This window comes from Lepisosteus oculatus, chromosome 7, assembly GCF_040954835.1.
Source record: "Lepisosteus oculatus isolate fLepOcu1 chromosome 7, fLepOcu1.hap2, whole genome shotgun sequence".
In the NCBI taxonomy this organism is placed as follows: Eukaryota; Metazoa; Chordata; class Actinopteri; order Semionotiformes; family Lepisosteidae; genus Lepisosteus; species Lepisosteus oculatus.
Genome location: NC_090702.1, coordinates 47,306,026 through 47,328,994, shown reverse-complemented (window position 1 = coordinate 47,328,994; position 22,969 = coordinate 47,306,026). Strand labels below are relative to the sequence as shown.

At 36.2% G+C, this 22,969-nt stretch overlaps 2 protein-coding genes across 3 annotated transcripts in view; one reads left to right on the top strand and one right to left on the bottom strand.

Moving 5' to 3' along the window:
• LOC102698086 (hepatocyte growth factor) overlaps positions 1-4,344 on the top strand; it is a 32,995-nt gene extending 28,651 nt beyond the window's left edge. For both annotated transcript variants that reach the window (XM_015352156.2, XM_006633253.3), the window contains exon 18: positions 482-4,344. In XM_015352156.2, the coding sequence (XP_015207642.2) occupies positions 482-652 (171 nt within the window). In that variant the 3' untranslated portion in view covers positions 653-4,344. The remainder of the gene's footprint in view (positions 1-481) is intronic.
• Positions 4,345-10,038: 5,694 nt separating this feature from the next.
• Positions 10,039-22,171, bottom strand: LOC102698285 (paired box protein Pax-6). Its single transcript, XM_015352202.2, has 11 exons — positions 22,076-22,171; positions 21,583-21,642; positions 19,387-19,517; positions 16,315-16,530; positions 15,678-15,768; positions 15,330-15,470; positions 13,664-13,746; positions 13,295-13,367; positions 12,713-12,807; positions 11,220-11,334; positions 10,039-11,024 (listed from the first exon to the last, which is right to left on the bottom strand). The coding sequence occupies exons 2-11, from the start codon at positions 21,599-21,601 to the stop codon at positions 10,885-10,887; spliced, it is 1,104 nt and encodes a 367-aa protein (XP_015207688.2). The 5' UTR covers positions 21,602-21,642; positions 22,076-22,171; the 3' UTR covers positions 10,039-10,884.
• Between the last annotated feature and the right edge of the window lie 798 nt (positions 22,172-22,969).

The window sequence follows — 22,969 nt, the reverse complement described above, 5'->3', positions numbered from 1 at the left end:
TCTTTATGTTAGAGAGGCCAGCATAAATTTGTTAATATGATGGTTATTCACTCATCTGTAAAAGTGAATAAAATATTTTATAGCTCTACAGTGAGAATGACGAGTTTAGCATTTATGAAAATAAGGCTATTAATTGTGCTCATAAATTAAAAAAATATTTACATGTCTTTCACTAGAGAGTATAAATCTCCATCTGCCAAGTTAATATCTATAAATAATGCTTGCTGGCACCTCTGGGGCAAAATGAAACATTTAAAATGTGGCAGAAACTAACAGTAATGTATGAATTAAATGAATAATTCATCAATCCATTATGAAAATATTAAATGCCGGAACGTGAATTTACTGGAGTTTTGGGATATCCTGGTGTTAGGCTGATTGATCCTGCGAGCTGTCAATAATTTGCCGTTCTCCCGGTAACAGGGATTACTGCCAAGGAAATGACTCGTTAGTTTACCTGCCTTCTGCTTCCCTTTTACAGAAAGACTATGGAGGCTCGTTGGTGTGTGAAGAAGGAGATTTCAAAGTAGTAGTTGGCGTGAGTGTTCACGGCAGAGGATGCGCTCGTTCCAACCGCCCTGCAATCTTCGTCAATGTTCCGTACTACGCCGAGTGGATACATAAAGTCTTCAAATATTATTCGAACCTCTAAAATAATCCACGAGATTTTGAGCCTTTTCGTAGGCGTTGCTTTAATGTATAAATTTAAATGACATCTGTGATGTTTTGAATCTGTTTTAATGTGTTGTAGTGGTGACAAAATCCTAATTTGGGGTTTTATTACCATTTATTCCTTATTTTGTTTTCCAGTGTAGCAGACTCAGTATTAGAACACCAGGGATGTCTTGAGGGGTTAATTCTGAATTGCAAGACAATAAAGCAGTAAAATATTGTTTCTAAAGGCACGAGGAAAACAAGTGTATGTAGCCAGTGTTCTGGCTACCGATGCCTGTAGGTCTTTTGATAAAATGTTTTTTTTATTCATGGTCTGTATTCTAGACTGTTGCTTCACAAATCATAGCACTCAACCTGCAAGTTATGAAAAAGTGACATAAAGATCAACATTCAAAACTGTGTAGTGAGTCTGAAACTGGTCATGTGTTTTTAATAATTCTAAATGATAATAGTGATAGTAGTGTTTTTGTTTGTAATGGCAGTATTATCTCCTGAAAGTACTTGAATATATGCAAGACCAAAAATATGACATTTTCCTTCTTTTGGAATTTCATGTGATATTTTAATTTACTTTGCAATTAGTAGTATCAACTGTATTGTTAATACTAGAAAGTAAATTATGCTTAAACAGGATGTAAATAATGTGCTTGTAATTTGGTTTGTCACAGACAATGCATTGTAGGTCTTATAGATCTCAAGATGTATTTAGGAAAATGTTGATCATTTACAAGTATTTTACAATTTATTTTTTTCTTTTTCTACTCCTATTTTTAAGATAATATGTAACATTATGATAATATACTTCCCTACATAAGGAGTTTTTTTAAGTAACTGGTTTACAGTTCATTTTTTAACGCACTGAATTTTGCAGGAGCTTTATTTAATGTGTGATACCTTTTCTTCTGGCCAAATAAAGTAGTGTCAAAATCCTGGTAGCATTTATGTGTTAAAGATTAACATACCTAATTTTAAAGATGGAACATTTGATTTAACACTGATTTAATACCCTTTTATGACTGTACTAAATACTACTACAGTACTACTGTTACCTTTTTAGATAATTTTTAGATAATGCTTCCAATGTTTTGATTCCAGCTTCTTCTGGAGATGGTAAAAGTAGCTGGACAGGGGACAGCTGAGTGCATTGGAGAGCAGCACCAGATTAAATGCTTTAGCTGGTCTGTGACAAGAATGGCCTCCTTGCACTGGTGATGGTGGGGTATATACTGTGCACTGTGTGGGTTATATACTGTCCATAATACCAAGGGTTGGTGTGCCGCATCCAAGGGAGAGTAATGGTGACAATAGGCAGCCCTGCACTGTGCAGTGGATCCCGGTCATGCTCCAGAAGAGGCATTCTTTCATCTGTTTTTTGTCCCAGCCATTCTTACAGTAAATCATGGACCAATTGAATTCAGTTTTCAGTTTAGGCCATAATTGTAGATTTTCAACTTTCAACTCCTAAGATGCCCAGTGGGTTTTGTAATTGGTATAAACCCTGTGCCAGTTCTGTGTTTTAGTCACGTCCTCTTTCAGGTGTGTTGCCTGCAATGTAGCCAATTGGACCTCTGGAGAAGGAACCAGATGCTCATTATGGGAGTATCTGATACAGTGTCATTCCCAATAGTGTCTCTGCATCATCAGTTGATCAACGAGTAATAGCTATTTTGTCAGAACTAATAGCCAGAAAGTTGAGGAGATTCTGTGTGCTGAAATTGTTGGAAACTCTACGCTTGAAGTAGGGTATTTTTGACACTAGGGACTGAGTAACTGAAGAAACAAGTAAAATAGACATTTAAACAACAAAGCTGGAATAAAATTATGTATAAACCATTCTTGTTCCTCTGTAACCTTGATGTTCCTGTGTCTCCACTATATTAGTATTTAACTGATAGTGATTATAAATTAAATTTAATGCACTTGTCTGTATGCTTAGATGGCTTCAAACCAGAACAAAAGTCCCTTGAATCTGTATGGTGTTTAAGAGGTATTTTGTGTATTCCCTAAAAATAAACATTGAAAAGCAACAAGCCATGATACTACCATTAAGAATGTTTTTTTCTGAATGTACCTGCAATGAAAGTACTTGTGTGCTTGCTCAGACATGTAGTGTAGCTGCTAGAATTAGACTACGCTACTAAGGATTAATAAAGCTTTTGATGATGTTTTCTGCTGGACAGAATATAGAGTGTTTGTGCATAATACCTGTTCTAATTGTTCCTAACAGGCAGAGACTAGGATTTGCAGTGACATTGTGGTGAAAAGTTAGTGGTCATTTATTATTAGTATAGAAGAGATTTTTTGTAAGATGTGTTTTCAGTGGTGTTCTGTTGTGCTTCAATTTATGCATTCTTTATGCTTAGACCTCAGTATTGGCAGCCTCCCAACAAGATCTGCTTGGGAACTCCATCATTAAACCACTGTAAATTTAAATATAACAAAGCAAATATGAGTAGAATGACTTTTAAAATTTATTTGAATTAGAAGTAACCCTTCTCTGATGGTACAGTATATACCTACTATGTGGGAAAAAGTGATGTTTTAAAGCTTTCCTTTTAGTTTCTAATTTTGTTTTATATAATCCTGTACCTATACACTGTAGATTACTGTTGCATTTGGAGTATGAATAAAAAGACAAAGGTGCTGGGCTGTTGTTCATGGTGGACAGTGCTCTGAATAAATTATCACAGCTTGAACTTTAATATATAAAAGGAAATGTGACGTGCAAATTTAAGGAAAGGAGCAAAATTTGGTGCTGGGAGTTTCATTAAAATATAAAATGTGAACACATGTAAGATGCATAGTAGGCTTATATTCAAAATACACTTTCCATCATGCTAAATTAAAGATGCTTTTTTTCCTTGTAAGGGGAAAAAAAACAAAAGCAAGTTTGGAAAGTAATGCATATCTTTCAGGACAGTAATTTTAAAAAACATGATGCTTTATAATAAGAATTTGTGTTTTTTATTAAGCAAAACTGGGTGTTTTGAAAGTTGATGTGTTTTGAATATGCCCATGAACATGTCCACTTAGAAGGTAACTAAAATGTTACCTGACACACTAAAGATTTTATACTTTTGAATCATTTTAAGTCACTGGCAAATGGGTCATCCAATATGTAGTAAAGGAAATGTGCATAAAATAATGTTTAGTCCTGTTATAATGTGTTGATTGCAATACACAAACCTTTTAAGATTATATGTGACCAGCAGTGATCCTGGGTGGTTGCAAGCTATCCGAATTTAAGTCGAATTTAATTAACAACTGGCCGGCTTACACAGTCAAGCAATCCATGATGAACAGTGATCTCAGAAAACCGGCTGGATGTTTTCCCTAGGTTAAGTCATGCTTGCAGTAACTTTAGGCATGATCTCTAGTCCTTGTTCCAGAAAGCAATATTGTTGTTTATTTTATGATTGTCCTTCCAGATGAACTCTTGTTACTTCATTAGACCTATAATTGTTCGAAATTTCATGTAGAATTTGTAGGACTCGGCCTGTTCAGAACCAGGGTTTGAGATCACTGCCAAACAATGTCTGGGAGAACTCTTTGTATGATCATATATTTTGTAAATTGTCTTGGCTTGTAATGTAATCTTTGAAGAACAAAAATCAAAATTAAAGATATATTTTAAACAATAAAGGATTGCTGTATAACACTTTCAACTTACTGCTTAGTGTTTGGGTTTTTATCTCATGTACAATATTTGTAAAAGCTGCTACTTAAATATTTTTGTCAAGTTTATGGTGTCCAGAAGCCTTTGAGTTATGTTGTTTTTACTTCATCACAATGATTTCTTTTTGTCTGTATTATTTAGATTGGCATTCTGATCTAAATAATTTGTAAAATAAGAAAAAGTATCTGCATTCTTTAGTTAATCAGGTGGGTAGCTGCGTCAGCATGCGTAGGCTGCAAAGGAACAAGTAATAGGTTTATTCCATGCTGACAAAAGAAGAAAGAAAACGCATTTCGGCCGTGGAGCCTTCTTCAGGTGTGAAATAGAAAAATAATAATAATTGCTTACACTTATGTAGCGCTTTTCTGGACACTCCACTCAAAGCGCTTTACAGGTAATGGGGGCTCCCCTCCACCACCACCAATGTGCAGCCCCACCTGGATGATGTGACAGCAGCCATAGTGCGCCAGAATGCTCACCAAACATACAATAGAAATTATCTTTCTATTGTAGCTATGATGCTCCACTTTGCTGTACGTTTTTGAAAGAGCATAATTGGCTATGACATGCTCATCACAGGATAGTGCAATTCAGCTAACTGTAAAAACAAACATAAAGCCAGTGACCCAACATGTTTCATCTGAAAGGCTAGATGTCTAAACTCTACAACATATACAATTTATTTTGCAGCCTGGTTGGTCAAGTGTCATGAAAGGACAGCAGGCTCACGTGGTCATCTTTCATTTCTCTTCCACCCCTGATAAAACTCTGGTACACCTTTAATTTGAATCCTCACAGACTTTAGATTGTCTCCAAGGACACACAGTCATTTGTATATATGAATGTGAATGAGGGCTTTGTCAGGAAGCAGAGAGACCCTACTTGTGTGGTAAACACATTTTGAAGAGCATTTCACCAGGAGAAACCTCATGAAATGATCACATTGTTCAAATATCACAAATGTGTCTTTAAAACCAAATATCTTTAATCATTTAAATTAAAAAACAGTTCCAGCAACGTGTGGCGATTGAGTGAGTATCACTGTGCTTTTCAGGACTTTGCTACTTGTTTTAGAACATTTAAGCTCAGCTGGAAAGCAAACTTCCTATGCTTCTAAAGGAGTGGAGCTGGCAATCTCTATATTTCACGTGCCAAAAGGAATGTATTTTGCTGAACTTTAATTATTTTAATGACTTTTTATTTCCAGTGTCTGATTTGGGAGTGATCTGGCAGGGCACTACAGTGAAACTTAAATGAACTAAAGGCACAGCTGTTGATCTCAGTTCTCTGCACAATTAGGAACTGGAAAGGGGTATGCGACTTGTATAACTTTTTCTTTTTTGATGCATAGATCACATTTTCAGACCTCTATTTTGCATCTGGTTTTAATTTGCTTTAGAAAAAAATGAATTCACTATTGTAAGAATGACTGGAACGGAAAGACTTAAGCTTTGTATGTCTAAGGGTTCGGTGTTAGCTATGGGAGCAGCAGTTAAGAGAATGGGTTTGTGGTGAGTGAGCCCCAAAAGGTTCCCACAAAGCTGGCAAAGAGAGGCCAAACAAAGGAAAGATGCTAGTCTTCTACATGGCTAAATGAGAGCCATTTTTACATTTGTTGCGCTATACGTTTTAATTGAAATATGAATATTTTAAAAGTATGAAAGCATACAGTACATGACCAAAGTGACTAGTGAAAATATAATTTTTGTTTACAGATCAGTATCACAGATGAAACTATCCATTGTTTCTTTGTATATTTCTTTCCAGTCCATGGTCAGATACCTACACTACATTTTATTATTTTACTGTTGGAGTTTGTAACAAAGTTGAATCGTCTCTAGTGCTGCCAGGCAGCTTTGCTACAGTATGTATACTACAGGAATAATGGGACCTGTAAATGATTTGGGGTTTTGGAGCAAGAACACCACATCTTGAAAAAATACATGTAATATTATAATATAATATTCTCTAAGTACTGTATGGATAGAGAAGGTTTTTAGATACCAGAGGAGCTAATGGGCGAAGTGTTTTACAGGGAATGAAAGTGCCAGTTTTTCTGTCTTTGAGAACCTTTGGAAAAGCCTTTTTTACATACTGCAAGTCACGGACATTGTTTAGTATTGTAAACTTCAGGACGCTTTCCTTCCCAGCATGCTCCCTGTAACAGCCCCTTCACTCGTCCCCTTTGGGGGCTGGACCACCTCATCTAAATGGACCGGCACTCTAGCCAAGTGGGTTAAAGCCAGACCAGATTAATGAACAGTTGCTAACAAATCCATCCAGCCATCTATATTCCAGCCACTTTATCACTCACACCAGAGCCAATTAAGCCAGCAGTATATCTTTGGACTGTGGGAGGAAACCAGAGAACCCAGAAAAAAATCCACACAAACACTGAGGGGAACATAGAAAGTCCACACAGACAGCACACCAGGTCCAGAATTGAACCCAAGGCCCCCCACACTGCAAGACAGCAATGTAAACCACTGTTCCGCCATGCTGCCCTTGTTGGCAAACCTTCCACCAGAAATTTAAAACCTGTTGTAGTTACAATTAAAATTGTCTAATTGCTCATTTTCAAATTGAAAGTAACATCTGGGGTTCAATTAAAAAAACATTAATCAAGAGCTCATTTGGAACAAATGTCAGCAAAGTGGGGACCTGCAGTGAACTAGGTGAGCTCACCTAATTCCTGATGGCTAGCTACAGTACAAGTCATAACTCTGTTTAAAATACCAGTTAGTTCTTCTGAATTGAGTTTCTGTGAATCAAGTTTAATGCTGTATCTCCTGAATAATTTTTTATTATAAAAATGGATGTTTGCCCGTTATACCTTCCAGCATATAGGGCAGGAATATCCTGTTGCTGTTTCCATAATATGCGTTTTTTACGGGACAGTTGTTAGCCTTGTGTCCAACCTCCAACATGGAGGACCTGACGCCCAACATGGGACACGAACCCACTCTCCTGAGATTGTCTCACATGCTTTATCAACAGAGCTAGTTGGGGCTGTTATGAAAAAAAAAAGCTATGATTAAAATTGAAAAGTTCTGATATTTGGGCATTGATTCAGAGTGATTTTGGACTTTCCTGTTACTTGTCAGTTTACTTAGGGATTTTGTATTTCTTTCATGTATTTTATGCAAAATTGTAAATAAGATAGGTCTTAATATACTGTATGCCAGTTTTTAAAATACCACCCTTTCATTTTCTTGAAAAGTCAGATTCTGAAACTTAAAACAACAGTTTCAAGAAACAATTTCAAAATTAAAAAAACAGGCATATAGTGCAAACTTGTGTGACATTAGTCATAAACATCATAAAAAATATTGTTACTGAATACTGAACTTATACAGTGCAGAAGGTAATCTGTGCAGTCAGTACTTTGTTGGGTGTTAGGCTTTACTGCATATCACCTCCATAAATATAATCAAGGCATTACCACAATTGATGTCCATTTGTTACTGTATATTGCACTGCTGCTGAATTAAGCTATGCATGGCATTTGCAAAAACTACACTAAATTGTCAGAAAAGCCATTTTCAATGTTTAAGCAGTCAATTGGGAGCTATATAGCTCTTTAACTGGTGAATTATTCATAACCTAGATGAAATAGGAGCAAAACACATAACATAGATTTATGGATTGGATAATGTGCCCTCTTTAAAAAATTATAAAGACATTAAACTGTAATCTTAATAGCATCGCACCGAACATAGACATATTTCTCATTAAAAAAATGAAATCCAGAAAGTACAAGGATCACATGTATTCACATCCCTGCAGATAGTATTTTGTTAATATTCCTCCTGCATGGATTACACTGTCAATAAGTTTAGTGCAGCTTTTTATGACGTTCTGGTATTTTCGTGTGGGGATTTTTGACCATTCCTCCAGGCATAAATACTGTATTCTATGTCATTCAGGCCCTGTAGTTTCCACTGGTGAACTGTTTCTCAAGTTTGAACCATAGCTGTTTAATTGGATTGAGGTCTGGAGATGCCAGTTGAGAACATTTCTTTCGTGCGCAGTTAATCACTTCTTTGTTGATCCAGATGTACAGTATGCTTTGGATGTCATGATGGAGTCTGTTTTCAGCCAAGCTTGACAGGGGGAATGAAGTGTTTGGCCAAAATGCCCTGGTACGTGTTGTTCATTCCCCTTTATCAGGGGCTCCATAGATGCAAAACATAACAGACCCCCTCACGATAATTTACAGGGGGCATAGGTTTTCTCAACACACTCTTCACCTCTCTTACATCAAATGTAAAATGTACAAGCACTTTAAAAGAGCAGAATGTTATTGTGACTCCTTCTCCATGCAGATCATATCCAGCTCCTCTAGGCTGACAGGCAGAGGTTGTGATCTGCTCTCTTCAGTTCATTTTTTAAACATTCTGTTGGAGACTGCAACTGCCAATCACAAGTTATATGCTCGCTTAACATTTTGGTTTTAGAATTTAATTTGTGTATCAGATCATTCAATGTCCATCTGGACAGCTCATTTTGCAGCCAAGCTTGAGCACCTTGACAGAAATCACCACTTATTTTGTTTTGACATATATTTCCTAGTGAACAGGCATGCCAGGACTGTAGGGAGCAAAACAGTCATAAATCCAAACAGATCCATCCCCATGACACTCAGAGGTGATGACACTCTTCTCAGAGTAGCACTATATAGTCTCTAGATCTAAAACCCATCAGACAATGTGCAACATGTCAGAATGAATGCATTAAGGTGTAGAAGAAAAAGGATTTGCTTTGTCTGTTGAAAATGCAATATTATAAAAGCTTTAACATTTGAGTATTAGAAATCATATGAACCCCCCTTATGCAACACAATGTATCACCTGTCACATATTGTATATGTAAAAGGTTTTGCTGCCCTCTACTGACAGGCATCTCAAATTAAAACTGGGGCAAATAGAGCTCATATTGAGCAATGAATCCTGGACACTGTATATACACATAAAATACAGCGTGATAATATCATGATGCTTTAATGATCTTGCTATACAAAGGACATCAACCCCAAAAAAGAAAACTGTGGCAAAACATTTAATGACATTTCTGGGACAGAATATGCTGTATTTGCAGAGTACAGACCCATGAACTCAATCAAGAATGTTTGCTCAGGCTCAGCCTCATAGTTCGTAGCAAACCTGATGTTCACCACTCTGCCACATGTTATGTCTCTAAACAACAAATTATAAAAAAGCAAGCCTGCAAAGCTATGGTATACAAACATTATACTTATAATAACATATATAATGGAACATCTTCATAATGCTTTGCACTATTGATATGTTAAATCATTTTCAAAAGCTAAGTTTAAAATATTTAAAAATGAACAAAATGAAAGCTTGAATGAAAGCTTTTAGCCTGTTAGCTTTTTTTTAGCTTTCACCAAGAAACACATCTGGGTTATAATGTTTGTAATACGATAAATTGAAGAGTGCATTATAAGGCCCAGAATTTTCAGGAAATATTCATATTTGGCCAGGATACTAAATTAAAAGTGCCCCACCCTTGTGCTGTGATATTCATGGATTAAAAAGAAGTATAAAAATACAAGGCAATGATGAAATTAGGAACAAAAGGGAACTCACTCAAACTTGTAAAAGAAAGAATATGAATCTGAAGATATTGCAATTAGGTTTGTAGTTCAGTAGAAGTGCTATCTGCTAAACAGTAATCTGCTGGGCTGTGTAAAATGAGTTCTATTATTCTGTAGGAAGGCTTCTGATTCCTCCACAGCCACTTGTATTGTGCTCTTCATTCTTCACAAATACAATAGTAGGGCATCACTGCTTGCATATACAGATGCAGCATTTCAAAATGCACGGTACAAACCCGTACCGCACGCAATTACCCACAGGTCACTGCGTTGTACCGCGGTATGTGATTGGCCGGCCAAAAAGACCGACAGGGGCACTCGTGGTGCATTGGTCGTGAGTGAAAAGATTTAATCATTTAAGCTCTTTACTGTGCATGTTTTAATCCATTTAGTATTGAATATTTACTGTATATGGAATTTTACAACTAAAGGGTGACAACTAAACTACAGATTAAAGATTGGTAACTAAAGATTACCAATTAAAAGATTGGTACCAACTAAAGATTGGTACATGGTTCCCCAGGTAGGTATGTAAGTATATTTTGTATATGCTGTAAAGGTGTAACGTAAAATAGAATATAAGTTTAAACCCTCTGATCTGTGTTAAATAGAGCTATTGTGTTGCATTTTCTCCTTTTACCTTGACATAAGGTGAATAACAGAAACAACTATTATCAGAGTTCTCACACAGTCTGAGCATACAGTGACTGAAAAGACCATACAACACCAGGACCTTTAGGGCATATTGAGAAGTGGCGTAGTTAATGCATTCCTTTACACAGCACTTGGCATTAAAGGCACTTAGAATTTATTTGATAACACTTGATACAACTTTTTTTTGTGAACATGGTTATTGTTACCTGTGGTATGGATTGCTGATTTTATCTTTCATATTTTGCTGTAGGAGGTTTTGACGTTATGAATTAGGAAAAAGCAATGGTGCATATGGCCTAGGAAGGACTGGTACTGATCCTCTGTCTGCAGTGGAGTATGACAGCAGAGGCCACTGTGAGCCAGAAAACGATGAACCACTTCCTGCAGTGCTGTGCAACACACCTGAAATAAAGGCCACATAATCTGTAGAAAATACCTTTTACATTTTCTTCCATTCTTGCCTGTGAGCAGTTATCCCACATGGTTTTGAGTGAATTTGTTTATTTCTATGATAATAGGAACATAATCATTATTTAATACATAAAAATAAAATTTCCAAATGATATGAGACCCGAACTAAAACAATTGCAGTCTTACCTTGATTAAAATTTTCAGCCATCAAAAGAGAACTGATATTTTCATAAGCATTTGCAGCACTATTTGGGTTGTACTCCTGAGCTCGACTTAGCATCGATGCATTTATACTGGGGTCCTAATGTGAGAAAAAAAATCACAGTCTATTAATTTTACATTTTAAATAGCAAATTTGACAGAAAAAAGAATTGTCCAGTGTGATGTACATCTGATAAAGTTGTTCACCAAAGTAAATGTAAAATCTCAATACTTCTAAAATTCACCAGTATATCTTTGTTACGAACAATACGGTAGTTAACAACAGGATACTTACTGGAAACACACACCACCTACTGGATATTTGAAGCAATGCAAATATTTCTTTGCATAAATCCATCCATTCATTATCTGAAAACTGCTGAACACTCTGAGTGTCAGAGCAAGTTTGAGTCTATCTCAGCCGGTCCATGCGATTATCAGAGCATGTCTGAGTAATTCATACCAGTAGAGTGCGCAAGAGGGTAATGAGAACACAAACCTCTGCCGCTCAAAGCAACTCAAAAGGACCCAGAGAAAGGTACATTTCAGAGTGGCTAACCCACACCAAAGAACTCAGTGCAACCCTACATGAACACCTGAGCCCTGAGTCTTAAATCATAGCTGTGAGGTAACAATGCTTGCCACCTTTCTGTGACACATACTGAAAATATGTATGAATCCTAGAAAACATAAAAGATAAATTATTGTGCAGTACTAGTATCATATTTTAAAATACTCAACTGGTATTTAATACATATGCAATATATCCTTGCTTGAACAGATTTCACTTTAATGGACTGCAGATATAATAGACAAATATTAATTGCAATTAACAATATCTTTATTTGAGTATCAAAATAATTTTGATTTTGCTAAGGAGCATGAATAACACTGCAGTACAGTAAAGTATTTAGAGTGTGCGCTTTATGAAATTGTGAATGTACACAGTACAAGTATATTGTTAAATACAGTATGTTATTTTCCATACTGTATTTTATATAATACAATGTAATACACAACACTATATCATTTTTATATACAGCACATACATATACATACAGTATATATTCAGTAAGCAAATATACAGTATATACAATTTTCATATACCAGATAACCCTTTCTTCCTATAAATCCAGTAAAGTGAGGAAATAGTGTATTTTAATATTAATTTACTGAACTGTTGCTTTTATAAAAAGCAAGTTACTTTATGCACCCATTAAGCATCCTGAGATACCATTCTACCCAGATAGAAAAGCAGCTCCACACTTGGGATTTAAACCTTCCACCTAACAGCCCAGAGTCCTCACAGCTGTGTGTCTTATGCAGGAAGGAAAGCGAAGTGTCAGTATTTCTAGACCCTCTGTAGATTGGTTTGAAATGTGACTACATGCTCTCCTACAAAATGACATGTGGAAAAGAACTATTTGTATTAGACTTAATGTAAAGGATATTTGCAATACCATTTTAGCATACAGCACCTGTAGAATATGTCTGTCAGTCTTAGTTGAATGCAATGCTGCAAACCCTTGTGCTGCTGTTCTTAAGAAGTTTGGATTTCCTGTGCATAGGCTATCTGTGGAAAAAGTAAAAGAATTATTTAGACAATTACTTATGCTAAGAATTCTAAGAAAGATACATGTAGCTAAATTATATATTTTTTCAAAACTGTTGAAAATTGTATGTTTTAATAGACACTATTTCTTCAAAAACTCAATTATTACATAATGAACATAATGTCAAAGACAGAAAGAGGCCATTGAGCTGATTTAACTCATTTGGATTCTGCATTAACATTGCTGAATGAACTAAATAGTTTTGGTCTTTACATTTTGGATTCAAACCAAATGTTTAATTCAAAATCATGTATTGATGACCACAGCAGGGCCTTGCTTTTTCAACTGAAGCAAAGACCTAGGGTCATTTAAAATGAGATTGTGTTCCATCCCATGACATGTCAGACAGCAACTAGAGCAACACTTTCTTACAGCTAACATCCATCAGAATCAAACTGAGTTTTATTTTTGTTCTGAAAAGCGCGTACACAGAACAACACAACTCACTCTCCGTACGATAGATTCCGCATTTCAACTTTTCCTCTCGCCTCCATTTTGCTCTTCTATTTGAAAACCAGACCTTTGGGAGGAAATTTAGATTAACATCAAGACAATTCAAAATCCGAGCACTTACGTACAGCACCTCTTAAACGCCTTTACAAGCCAAAAATATATTCTATCAAGTCTTATCTTACTATTGTCCAACATGACTGTGGAATAAAAATAAATTGTGTGAACTGTGCCTTAGTGTAACAAAAAAAAACTGTAATGGATGCACTGGGAATATTAAAGTTGGTTACAACAAAAAAGGAACTTTACATCACAGTAAAGTGCAAACTTTTACCTACAATAGCTTGCAAAATATAGATTCTTTACCCTTATTGTTCCTTCAGGAAGGTTGATTTCTGCAGCTAATTTCTCTCGAGTGAAGATATCTGGATACTGAGTCCTTATGAATTCTGTATCCAGAACAAAAACAACAAGAGGGAAGAGCAAACATTTTAAAAAGCTATATTTGTGGATTCTGATATTTGTTTAGTTGGGCACTCCACATCCTCACCTGCATATAGGAACAGACTGTATAAGAACATACAAGGATATAAGATGATACAAATAAGAGGATGCCTAATTTTAGTACAATAGCTAAGAGAAAGTACAATTTCATCCCACTGTCTCTCAGAGTTTGGGACCAACCACTTGGCTAGGATGCCTGTGCAAGACATCCTCAATTCCTTGTGTAAAGAAGCATTCATGAAGTTCTTCTCCATCCTAATTGAATTTGCTTTTAGTTTCCAGTTCTCTTTTAGTTCGGTGATCCTTTATCCTTTTGATTTTGAGTGTGAAATAGTTCCCTGGGTTCTCCCTATCTCTGCCCTTAAGGATTTTGTATACTTTAACCAATTTTTTATTTTCTTTCAATCTCTGTTGTTCTAGACTGAAAACATTTTCCTCCCATAATGTATACAGGGAGTCTAATATACTGTACATCTGATACATATAGATTTAACATACAGTGCCAAAGCTTTACTTGTAAGAGACATAAAAGTGATCTATAGTTTCCTGTTTCAGAAGAAGAAGGATGATGCTGGAGCTGGTGGTGAGGTTGTACATATACATAATAAACTCATACAAACGTAATGATCCAACGTTGTGTTTCAAAACGTCTTGTATTGTTAGGTTTTCAGCTTTCTATGGCTTTATCTTCATAATTTGAACTGAACACAGTATCTAGTTGCTACCAATATCTCCTGACCATAACAATCACATTCTATTGACAAGAACTTTGCTTTAGATTAGTCATTTACTCAAAATCCCAAAACTTTATTCAATGTTGCATGGTTTCTTATGGACATTTCCAATCCCAAGACTCATCAGGTTTTCTTGACATATAACATACCCTATTGGTAAAGACAGCAGGCACACCCCACAACACAGAGCATTTCAAATCAGGTGATTTCTCCACAAGTACCACGACTCATCAGATTGTCATATGTCTATCATGAGAGTCCTTACAAGGATTTTTCATTCTTTTTTCTCTTTGTTCAGGAAGGTTAATCCCAGGATCATATTTCCTCCCAGGCAAGTACATGATGAGGATGATAATGAATCTCAGTTTTCAGGTAGAATGACAGAGAGGAGTTTTCTTGGGATTCTGTGTGATATTCAGAAATTGCTCTCAAGAACAAAGTAGAGTACAAGTGCTGTCAACTCTACTGTTATCTCTAGGTGCTATTTTTCCTGTTTTCAAGAAGGATGGCTACTTTTAGCTGACTTTCTCTTTATTTCTAAGGTACAAATAGGCAAGTAATCATGAAGTAGGCAAGAGGAATCCATTTGAAAGGGTTTGAAGTCATTTTAGCTTTTACTTTCTGCTTTAAGACTAAATAGTTTAATTGAACTATGTGTACAGTAAGTAGCAAAATCACCTGTTTTCTTAGATGTTAATGTGTTTCCTGTCGGGAAAGTACTTCTAAAACCCACAGGAGCCCAGCACTCGCAGTAATCAAGAGCTGGGATTGCCCACACCTGCCATGCAGCGTACCTTGCTCTAAAGCCACCGATTGCTCTTGAGTGAAAACTGTCCTGTTCCGGTGCTGACTGCTTTTGACCAAGATCTTCTGCAAATCACAGTCATTTCCCCTTACAGCATTCATTCCATCTGTTGCTTTCTTTTTGATTGTTTCTATAATACAAAAATAAAGAAAGATATTTAATAAGATCTTAAATTACACTAGGGCACTAAAGCACTTAGAAGAACTGCAGAAAAACAAGTAATGGAACTATGAATATATACTTGGGGGGCATTAAAATATCTACAATATTACAAAGTACATAACACTTTGATACATCATCTAATAGTTTCCTTTATTTAGACACATTAAATTCTGACCTGAGCTCCATTGGTATGGCACAGATTCCTCAAACTGCAGATGACCTGGGTCCAGCTGTATATTCCTTAAAATCCGATTTACAGAGGAAACCTAGGTTTGAAAGAAAAGAATGCCATTGGCATTGTTTATTCAAAAGAAGAGTTTTGTGTTTTCTGCAAAATAAATGTTCCACACACAAGGAACTCTCTCATTTACAAGCAGCCTTAAGGCATGTCTTTCTGTATTATTGACTAGTATTTTTCAATAATGTAAAATGTGCTTTGAGCACACATTATAGGTATTTTGTCATTTCAAAAGTTAATATCATTATTGAACACTCTTTTAACTTTTCTTTAGATAGATAGATTGACCAGTCATTTGTTTCTGGACAAATATGGACAAAAATCTCAACGTTTAAACAGCTGAGTATTTTTGTCCAATACAGCATGTCATTATTTAAATTTTGTGTACAATTTAAGACTTCCATTTTCAGCCATTTATTGGACTGTAGTTCAATCTACACTAAAACCTACATAGAAAGAAAATTATATATTCCCTTTTCTTTTCTCTTGTTAAAATGCTGCAACACTCAGCATTACTTTTTTTTAATTGTTAAAAAGTTAGGATATGTGTTATGTAATTTTGTAATTCACCTACACTTGGGATTTTGTCTGGTTTACAGACCCTTGCTGCCAAAAGCTTCCCCTGAATTTCCCAGGCAAAAAGCGATGGGTTTTCCCATTTATACTGGATGATTTTACCAATCACTTCAGGTGTAAGGAGACGAGGCTTGCTCCCTCCGATTGTTTTTGGGCACAAAAGACCAGTCTGCTGGTATCTGTACAATATCTTACTGACGCAGCCATTTGATACCTGGAAAAATTAAACATTCCACTTCGTTAAAATTTCAATATAATATGAAGCAGCATTTATACTATATATAATATACATATATATCCCATACTGTATATGGGAACACAATGTGGGTGCATGGAACAAGCTACCCAGCCATGATGTTGAAGTCAATACCCTGATTTCTTTCAAGTAATGGCTAAATGAGACTCTTGTGTCAATGAGCTACTAACTACCAAACAGGCTTGATGCACTGAATGGCTTCCTCCCACTTGTAAAACGTCTTAGCTTCTTGGTGTATCACTCCATGTGGGATACAAAGCATAACATTTCACATCGCAGCCACATGAAAACAATTACAGCTGATGGGAAATCACCCGCAGGCAAATACCAGATCTCATTTGAATGCCAGGTTTTGTTTTTTACACTTTGTTTTTTACAACGAGCAATCGCAACATTCAGAGTGAGGGGACAGCAGTGTAATGTGTTCCACTGGCTGGATGCTTCTCTTCCTATATGTGTCATTACTGCTTGATGGGATTTGCGTCAATGTGCACGCTGAAAAAGCACAAGTGCAGGTCAATGCCATGCTGTGAAGCAGAAATAAATACACAGCATTCAGTTGTTGAGGCTTCTCTATGAAAAAGGAGTTTTTCAAATGCTGCTTCAAAAGGAGTGAATTGTCATTTGTGTTATTCCATGTTCAAGAAATATAATTGTTTACACATCTTGGATTTGTATCCTGGCATGCTGCCTACTATTGTACAGGAATGACTGGTTTCCTTTCCTTTATTAGCACATTAATTATTCACCTGACTAAGCATGTACGGAACTATCCACTTCTTTATTTTCAATTATCTGTTTTTTATGTCAGTCACAGCATATATGGCTTTGCTGTTGCTTACTGTGATGTTTTTAATTTCTTGTCGGTTTAGAATTATTTTCTTATGGAAAACATTTTTGTGTAACAAAGAAACCCTGGAAAGTTTCCAAAATACAAAGTAAAAACATCTCACACTTTGTGAAAGCACTTTCTTTTTTGCTCTCTAGTTTTCCTGGAAATAATGTAGACATACAGCTTTGTTAAAAAGTTTGGAAACACTGTATTTCGAGAGATGAAGGGAGAGAAAAATATTGATCATTCTTCTTTACAGTAATCTCCTAATATGTTTGGTGTCCTCTCATAATGTGCTGCACAGACACATGCACATTGTACATGTGGCTGTCCACTAGATATTTATTTTATGAGAAAGATTGTATAGAGTGTGTTTTTCTGTCTCACAGGAAGCTTTGTCAGAGAGGTCTTAAATAAATTTTTAAGTTTTCTCTGGATTTTCTCCAGATGCTCCAGTTTCCTCCGACAATGCACATATACTGGTAGGTTAATTGGCTTGTGGGAGAATTGGTGTGAGTGTGTGTCTGTGTCTCTGTCTGTGTGTGCCACTGGCATCCTGTCCAGGGTGTATCCCACCTTGCACCACTTGCTTGACGGGATGGGCATCTCCCTCACGACCCTGAACTGGATGAAGCGATTAGAAAATCGATCGATGGACAATAAATTGTCAAATGAATGGGATGATGCCGTATTAGAAATTCAGGGATCAGAGTGAACAAGAGACACTGATAACATCTGTTAATCAGAACCAGGAAGTAACCATTCTTCAGGGAATATAATCCATACTTCACACGAGAGAAGCTGAAACTGATTGTTTCAGGAAACAGACATACATTTCCAGATGTACTGCTATCCTTATAAATGGAGAACATGCTGAGCCATCATATGAGTATCTCCCAGAGATTATAGTGAAGAAGAATGGTAACTAATCACCCTCACCCCCATTTTCTTGTACATGGCCTTTATAGCTTTTAAATGGTACTACATATACACATACAGAGGCTCAACAAAGAAAAATAGCCATTCCGATCACAAGATATAAACATGACAGAACATGTGCAATTATTATGAATATGACAGATAGAAACACGGCAGAACATGTGCAATTATTCTTTGAACTGGAGATCAAATAACCCCATTGACCAAGGGGTTCATAGTGACTGAGTTGAAATGGGACTAGCAAACGGATAAGGAGATTTTGATAGAAACGTTAAAAAGCGCACTGAGCAGGTCATGATCAAAGTGATCTTTTTAGAACAATATAAAAGCACAACTGCTTTGGTGTATCCTAAATGGCCACATTTAACAGATTGAATACTGTCTCGTAAAAATACAAGTCCATCTGACTCTGATAATCGGTTGCACATACAGCAGAATACCTGTGAGTGTCTATGGATAAAAAACAGAAAAAATAAAAAAGTAGAGCAAAAGGGTGCAAAGAAAGCACAGTGTGAGTTTGAGCCTCAAAAGGCAACAAAGGCATGGTTCTGTTTATGTGTGCAACAGCATCCAAAACGTACTTTGAATCACCTTAATGCTGAAAAAACAATTCTGACATGGAGTGGAGAGCTGTCAATTAACGATGACTTCTCCCTTGCATATCAAGTGTTCAAAATGAACAGCCTTTCTTTCTATGCTGATTTTTCTCTCTTTCTGAAGAAGATGGCACCCTATCTCAATCAGAAGCACGCATGGGCTACGCTAAACCATTTTTTTCAAAGCATCTGAGTAATCAGACTTGTTTTGGAGGCTACAGTGACTCTACCCAAAATGGTCTGGGATCCCTTAAGCAGGGTTTGTTGAGTTTTTTCACACAATACCCCAGTACAGTATTGCCTTGCATACAGTAAGACTACTTACACAATGCTACATGCTTGTTACTTCGCACTTATTACCTTTTCAGAATCACAGGAGATAGACTATATATATATAATGCAATATATAAAGTCATGTTTAACATAAAAACCAGTTATTTTAAGTACCTGTAAAATCCTGGAAATTTCACACGGTCTCATTCCACCCGATGCCAGTTCAATTATTCTTTTTCTTGTGCACGTGGGAAGGGGTCGTCCATTTACAAACACCCCCCCAAGTTGATTTACACAAACAATTCCTTAAAACAAAATATATATATAACAATTAAGCAATGTCATGTACAAAACTGAGAAAAAAATTACATTTGGCATCCCACATGGCAGATTCAGTTTCAAAATCAGGTAATGATGATGTGTATGCAAATCAAAGATTAAAATGCCATGTCATGTCATTTACCAAACCGCTTTATACCATACGGTGTCACAGAGTCTCCCGGGCAACAACGAGTGCAAGGCAGAGTACACCCTGGACGGGACACCAGTCCATCGCAGGGCAAGTGCAAGCCAATCATATATGGGGACAATTTGGAGGCCATGGTAAAGGATAAGGGGAAATTTGGCCTGGACACTCCCTACTCTTATTGAGAAATGCCCAAGATCTCAAATGGCCAATGAGAGTCAGGACTTCGGTTTAACGTCTCATCCGAAAGAAAGCGCCCAGTATAGTGTCCCCGCCACTATACTGGGGCGTTAGGACCCACACAGATCACAGGGTGGGCGACCCCCGCTGGTCCCACTAACACCACTTCCAGCAGCAACCATACCTTCCCAGGTGGTCGCCCTTCCAGGTACTGACCAGGCTCAACCCTACTTAGCTGCAGGGTGATATAGCTGCTGGCCAAAGTTAAAATATTATGTCAATATTCATTGTTTTAGAAGAAAGGAGGCATTGTAATAATTATAATCACTGGTATTTCTATAGTATTTTTATCTCAAGGATCCTAAAACACTTTGCAAATAGAAGGAGCTCCACTTTATACCCCATTGAATTGGCTGATGCATATTAGTCAGATAAAGTGTACTCATATTCGGAAAATAAATCGTGCCAAATGGCATTATTTATGTACCTGTATAAAAAGTTATTATATCACTTTAAGAAACAGAAATTAACAACTCGGTAAAATGTCCTTTGCTTTTTCTTCTGAGAAAGTTTGGGAATATTTTTATAAATTGGGCATTATTTTTAAATGATCCTTAGCTCTTTTTTCACAATATTTCTTCCCCAGTGCTTAAGTGCTGGTGCGTACAACAGCACAGAGAGAATCCAGACAAACATTACAACATCCACAAGCCTGGCCTTTTGTTCCATCCTGCACTCATGCATAAAGAGGATATTTATTTCTAGGGTGTTATGGGAATAACAGGCATTTACAGAATGGTTTGGCGATTTTAATGGAATGGATATGTGCACTATTAAACATTTAGTGTTACTTTACCTATTTTCCTGTTGCTCTCTGTCTTTTCTAGTCCTTCTGTGGTAGAACCAGCTACTGTACCTGTAGTGTACCATAGTGTACCAGGATGACCCCATCTCAACTCACGTTTTCACACTGCTCCTGGGATTCCTATGCCCTATCCACCCTGTTATCATCAGCACTGCCTTGCTTAATCAATATCTAAAACACAGGCACCTTCATGTTTTCACCATGGGAGTTTTAAGCCATGGATAAGGTTAGTGTTTCTCTTTTCACTTTATAATTTCAATTTGCTGTTTATCGGTTTTAGTACTTGTTGTCTGCCTTGAATGGTACTGTACTGTATGTCGTATTTCATGTTGTAGCATCAGAAGATTACTATTTTAACATTACAATGTTTACAATGAAGGCTAGAGCCTAGGAAGGTAGATCTAATTTCTTGTAAATTGAGCATCAAGTTTCATTGAAAGAAGTCTTCAGTATCGATTTGATTTCAATTAAAATACATCATACATTATAGTTCAGGACTTCCCAAATCCAATTAATCAGGTTGATATTCCAGATGGCTTGCTAGGCCTCTTTTGATGATTGTCAACTTAAGACCTGTAGAAGAAGGTTAATGTATTATAGTTAAGTCTTGATGGATTAAATCCATTTAACTTCTCTTGAGGAGTAACTTTGTTTATACCTTAAAACTTATGTGGAAAAGCTACTTGATTTCTCTTTTATAAAAACAAACCAATCAGAACAAAAATGTTATATTTGGTCATTTGAATTACTTATTTATAATAACTAATGTATAACTGCACCCACTCCACACATAAATACAATGAGAACGGATGGAATAAAATGTCACAATTGTAAGTTTCAGTAAATGAATCTGACTAACCCTCATTTGCCATTTGCATCCTGTATTACAGCATCTTCCTTCTGAAATTCTTCATGGATCCTTTATTCAAAATAATTTAAAAAAATAATTACAGGTACACAAAAGCAGACGTTTAAAGCAACTCATTTAAGCAGATTTTTAAGTATTGATCTGGAAAGTTGAAATTGTTGATTGTTCGATTAAAGTCTACTTTCTTATTATAGAATCTAGGAGAGATACGGTACTTTTCTCCTCCTAAATAACAATAACAATACTGGAAAACCAGTATAGGAAGTTTACAAATACACAAAGATTTAGTTAAAAACATTCTGTCTTCAAAAACAATTATTCAGTTTTTTTTTCTCCTACGGAGAAAGCCTTTTCTCCGATTTAATTAGTTGCTTCTGAAAAGACTATTTTATGACAACACAAGAATGACATCTTAAAGCTGTAAAAACAAGACAAAGATTAGGTGTAGGCAATACGTTATAAACTGCTTTTGCCGGTCACTTACCTGAGAAATAATCAATTGAGCGTTTTAGTACTGCTGAGTTTCAGGGTAGAGTAAGAGTAAAGTATGTTGCGAATATCGATTGAACTCCTGCGCAGATTTATCACTCTGCATTCGCTTTGCAGCATAGACTGACTTCAGACATGATAGCACTGATATATACAGACCTATCCGGATTACGTCATGATCAATGATGGGGAATTTGAATATTGCAGCCCATTGTAAAAAAGAATTATGTGACCAATTCCCTCCCCTTCTACAGTACATAACATCCACGCAAACTATATGCATTCCACACGCAACAAACGCGTGATATCTCTTTGAAAGTTACCCTTATTCATTTTTAATTTTGGTACCTAATGTTAAAACCATGCATACTCACGTTTTAGAAACAGAACGGAATGAACGTAACATTGATGTCATTGATGTTTTCTCATTAAGATCCATTAGTTAATATTAGCCTTCACACCGTAAATTAACCACCATAATATAATGTTAAGGTACCCCACTTATTAAGATAAACAGAAATAAGCTTCATTTCAACCTCAGAGAGAAATAACCGAATAAAATAATATTGATGCTTTAATATTATTATTTCAGTACTTAAAACAGTAGTGACTACCATCATAGAATGGAAATACGAAAATATATTTTCCATACCTCTTGACGTCTCTTTAAAATGTCGGTTTAAGTATTAATCCTTTCTCAAATATCCAGATATTTGAATGCCCACGTTTGACTAATATCAAACCTTTGTGTCGTGTTGTGTAAAATTGAATGTGCTATGTAGTTTCATGCAGATACAGAAACGCAAATAGATATAATACGCACACTTTCCCATGCTTCATTGGCCCTAATTTTGATCACAAATATAATCACACCCATCGAGGTATTTAG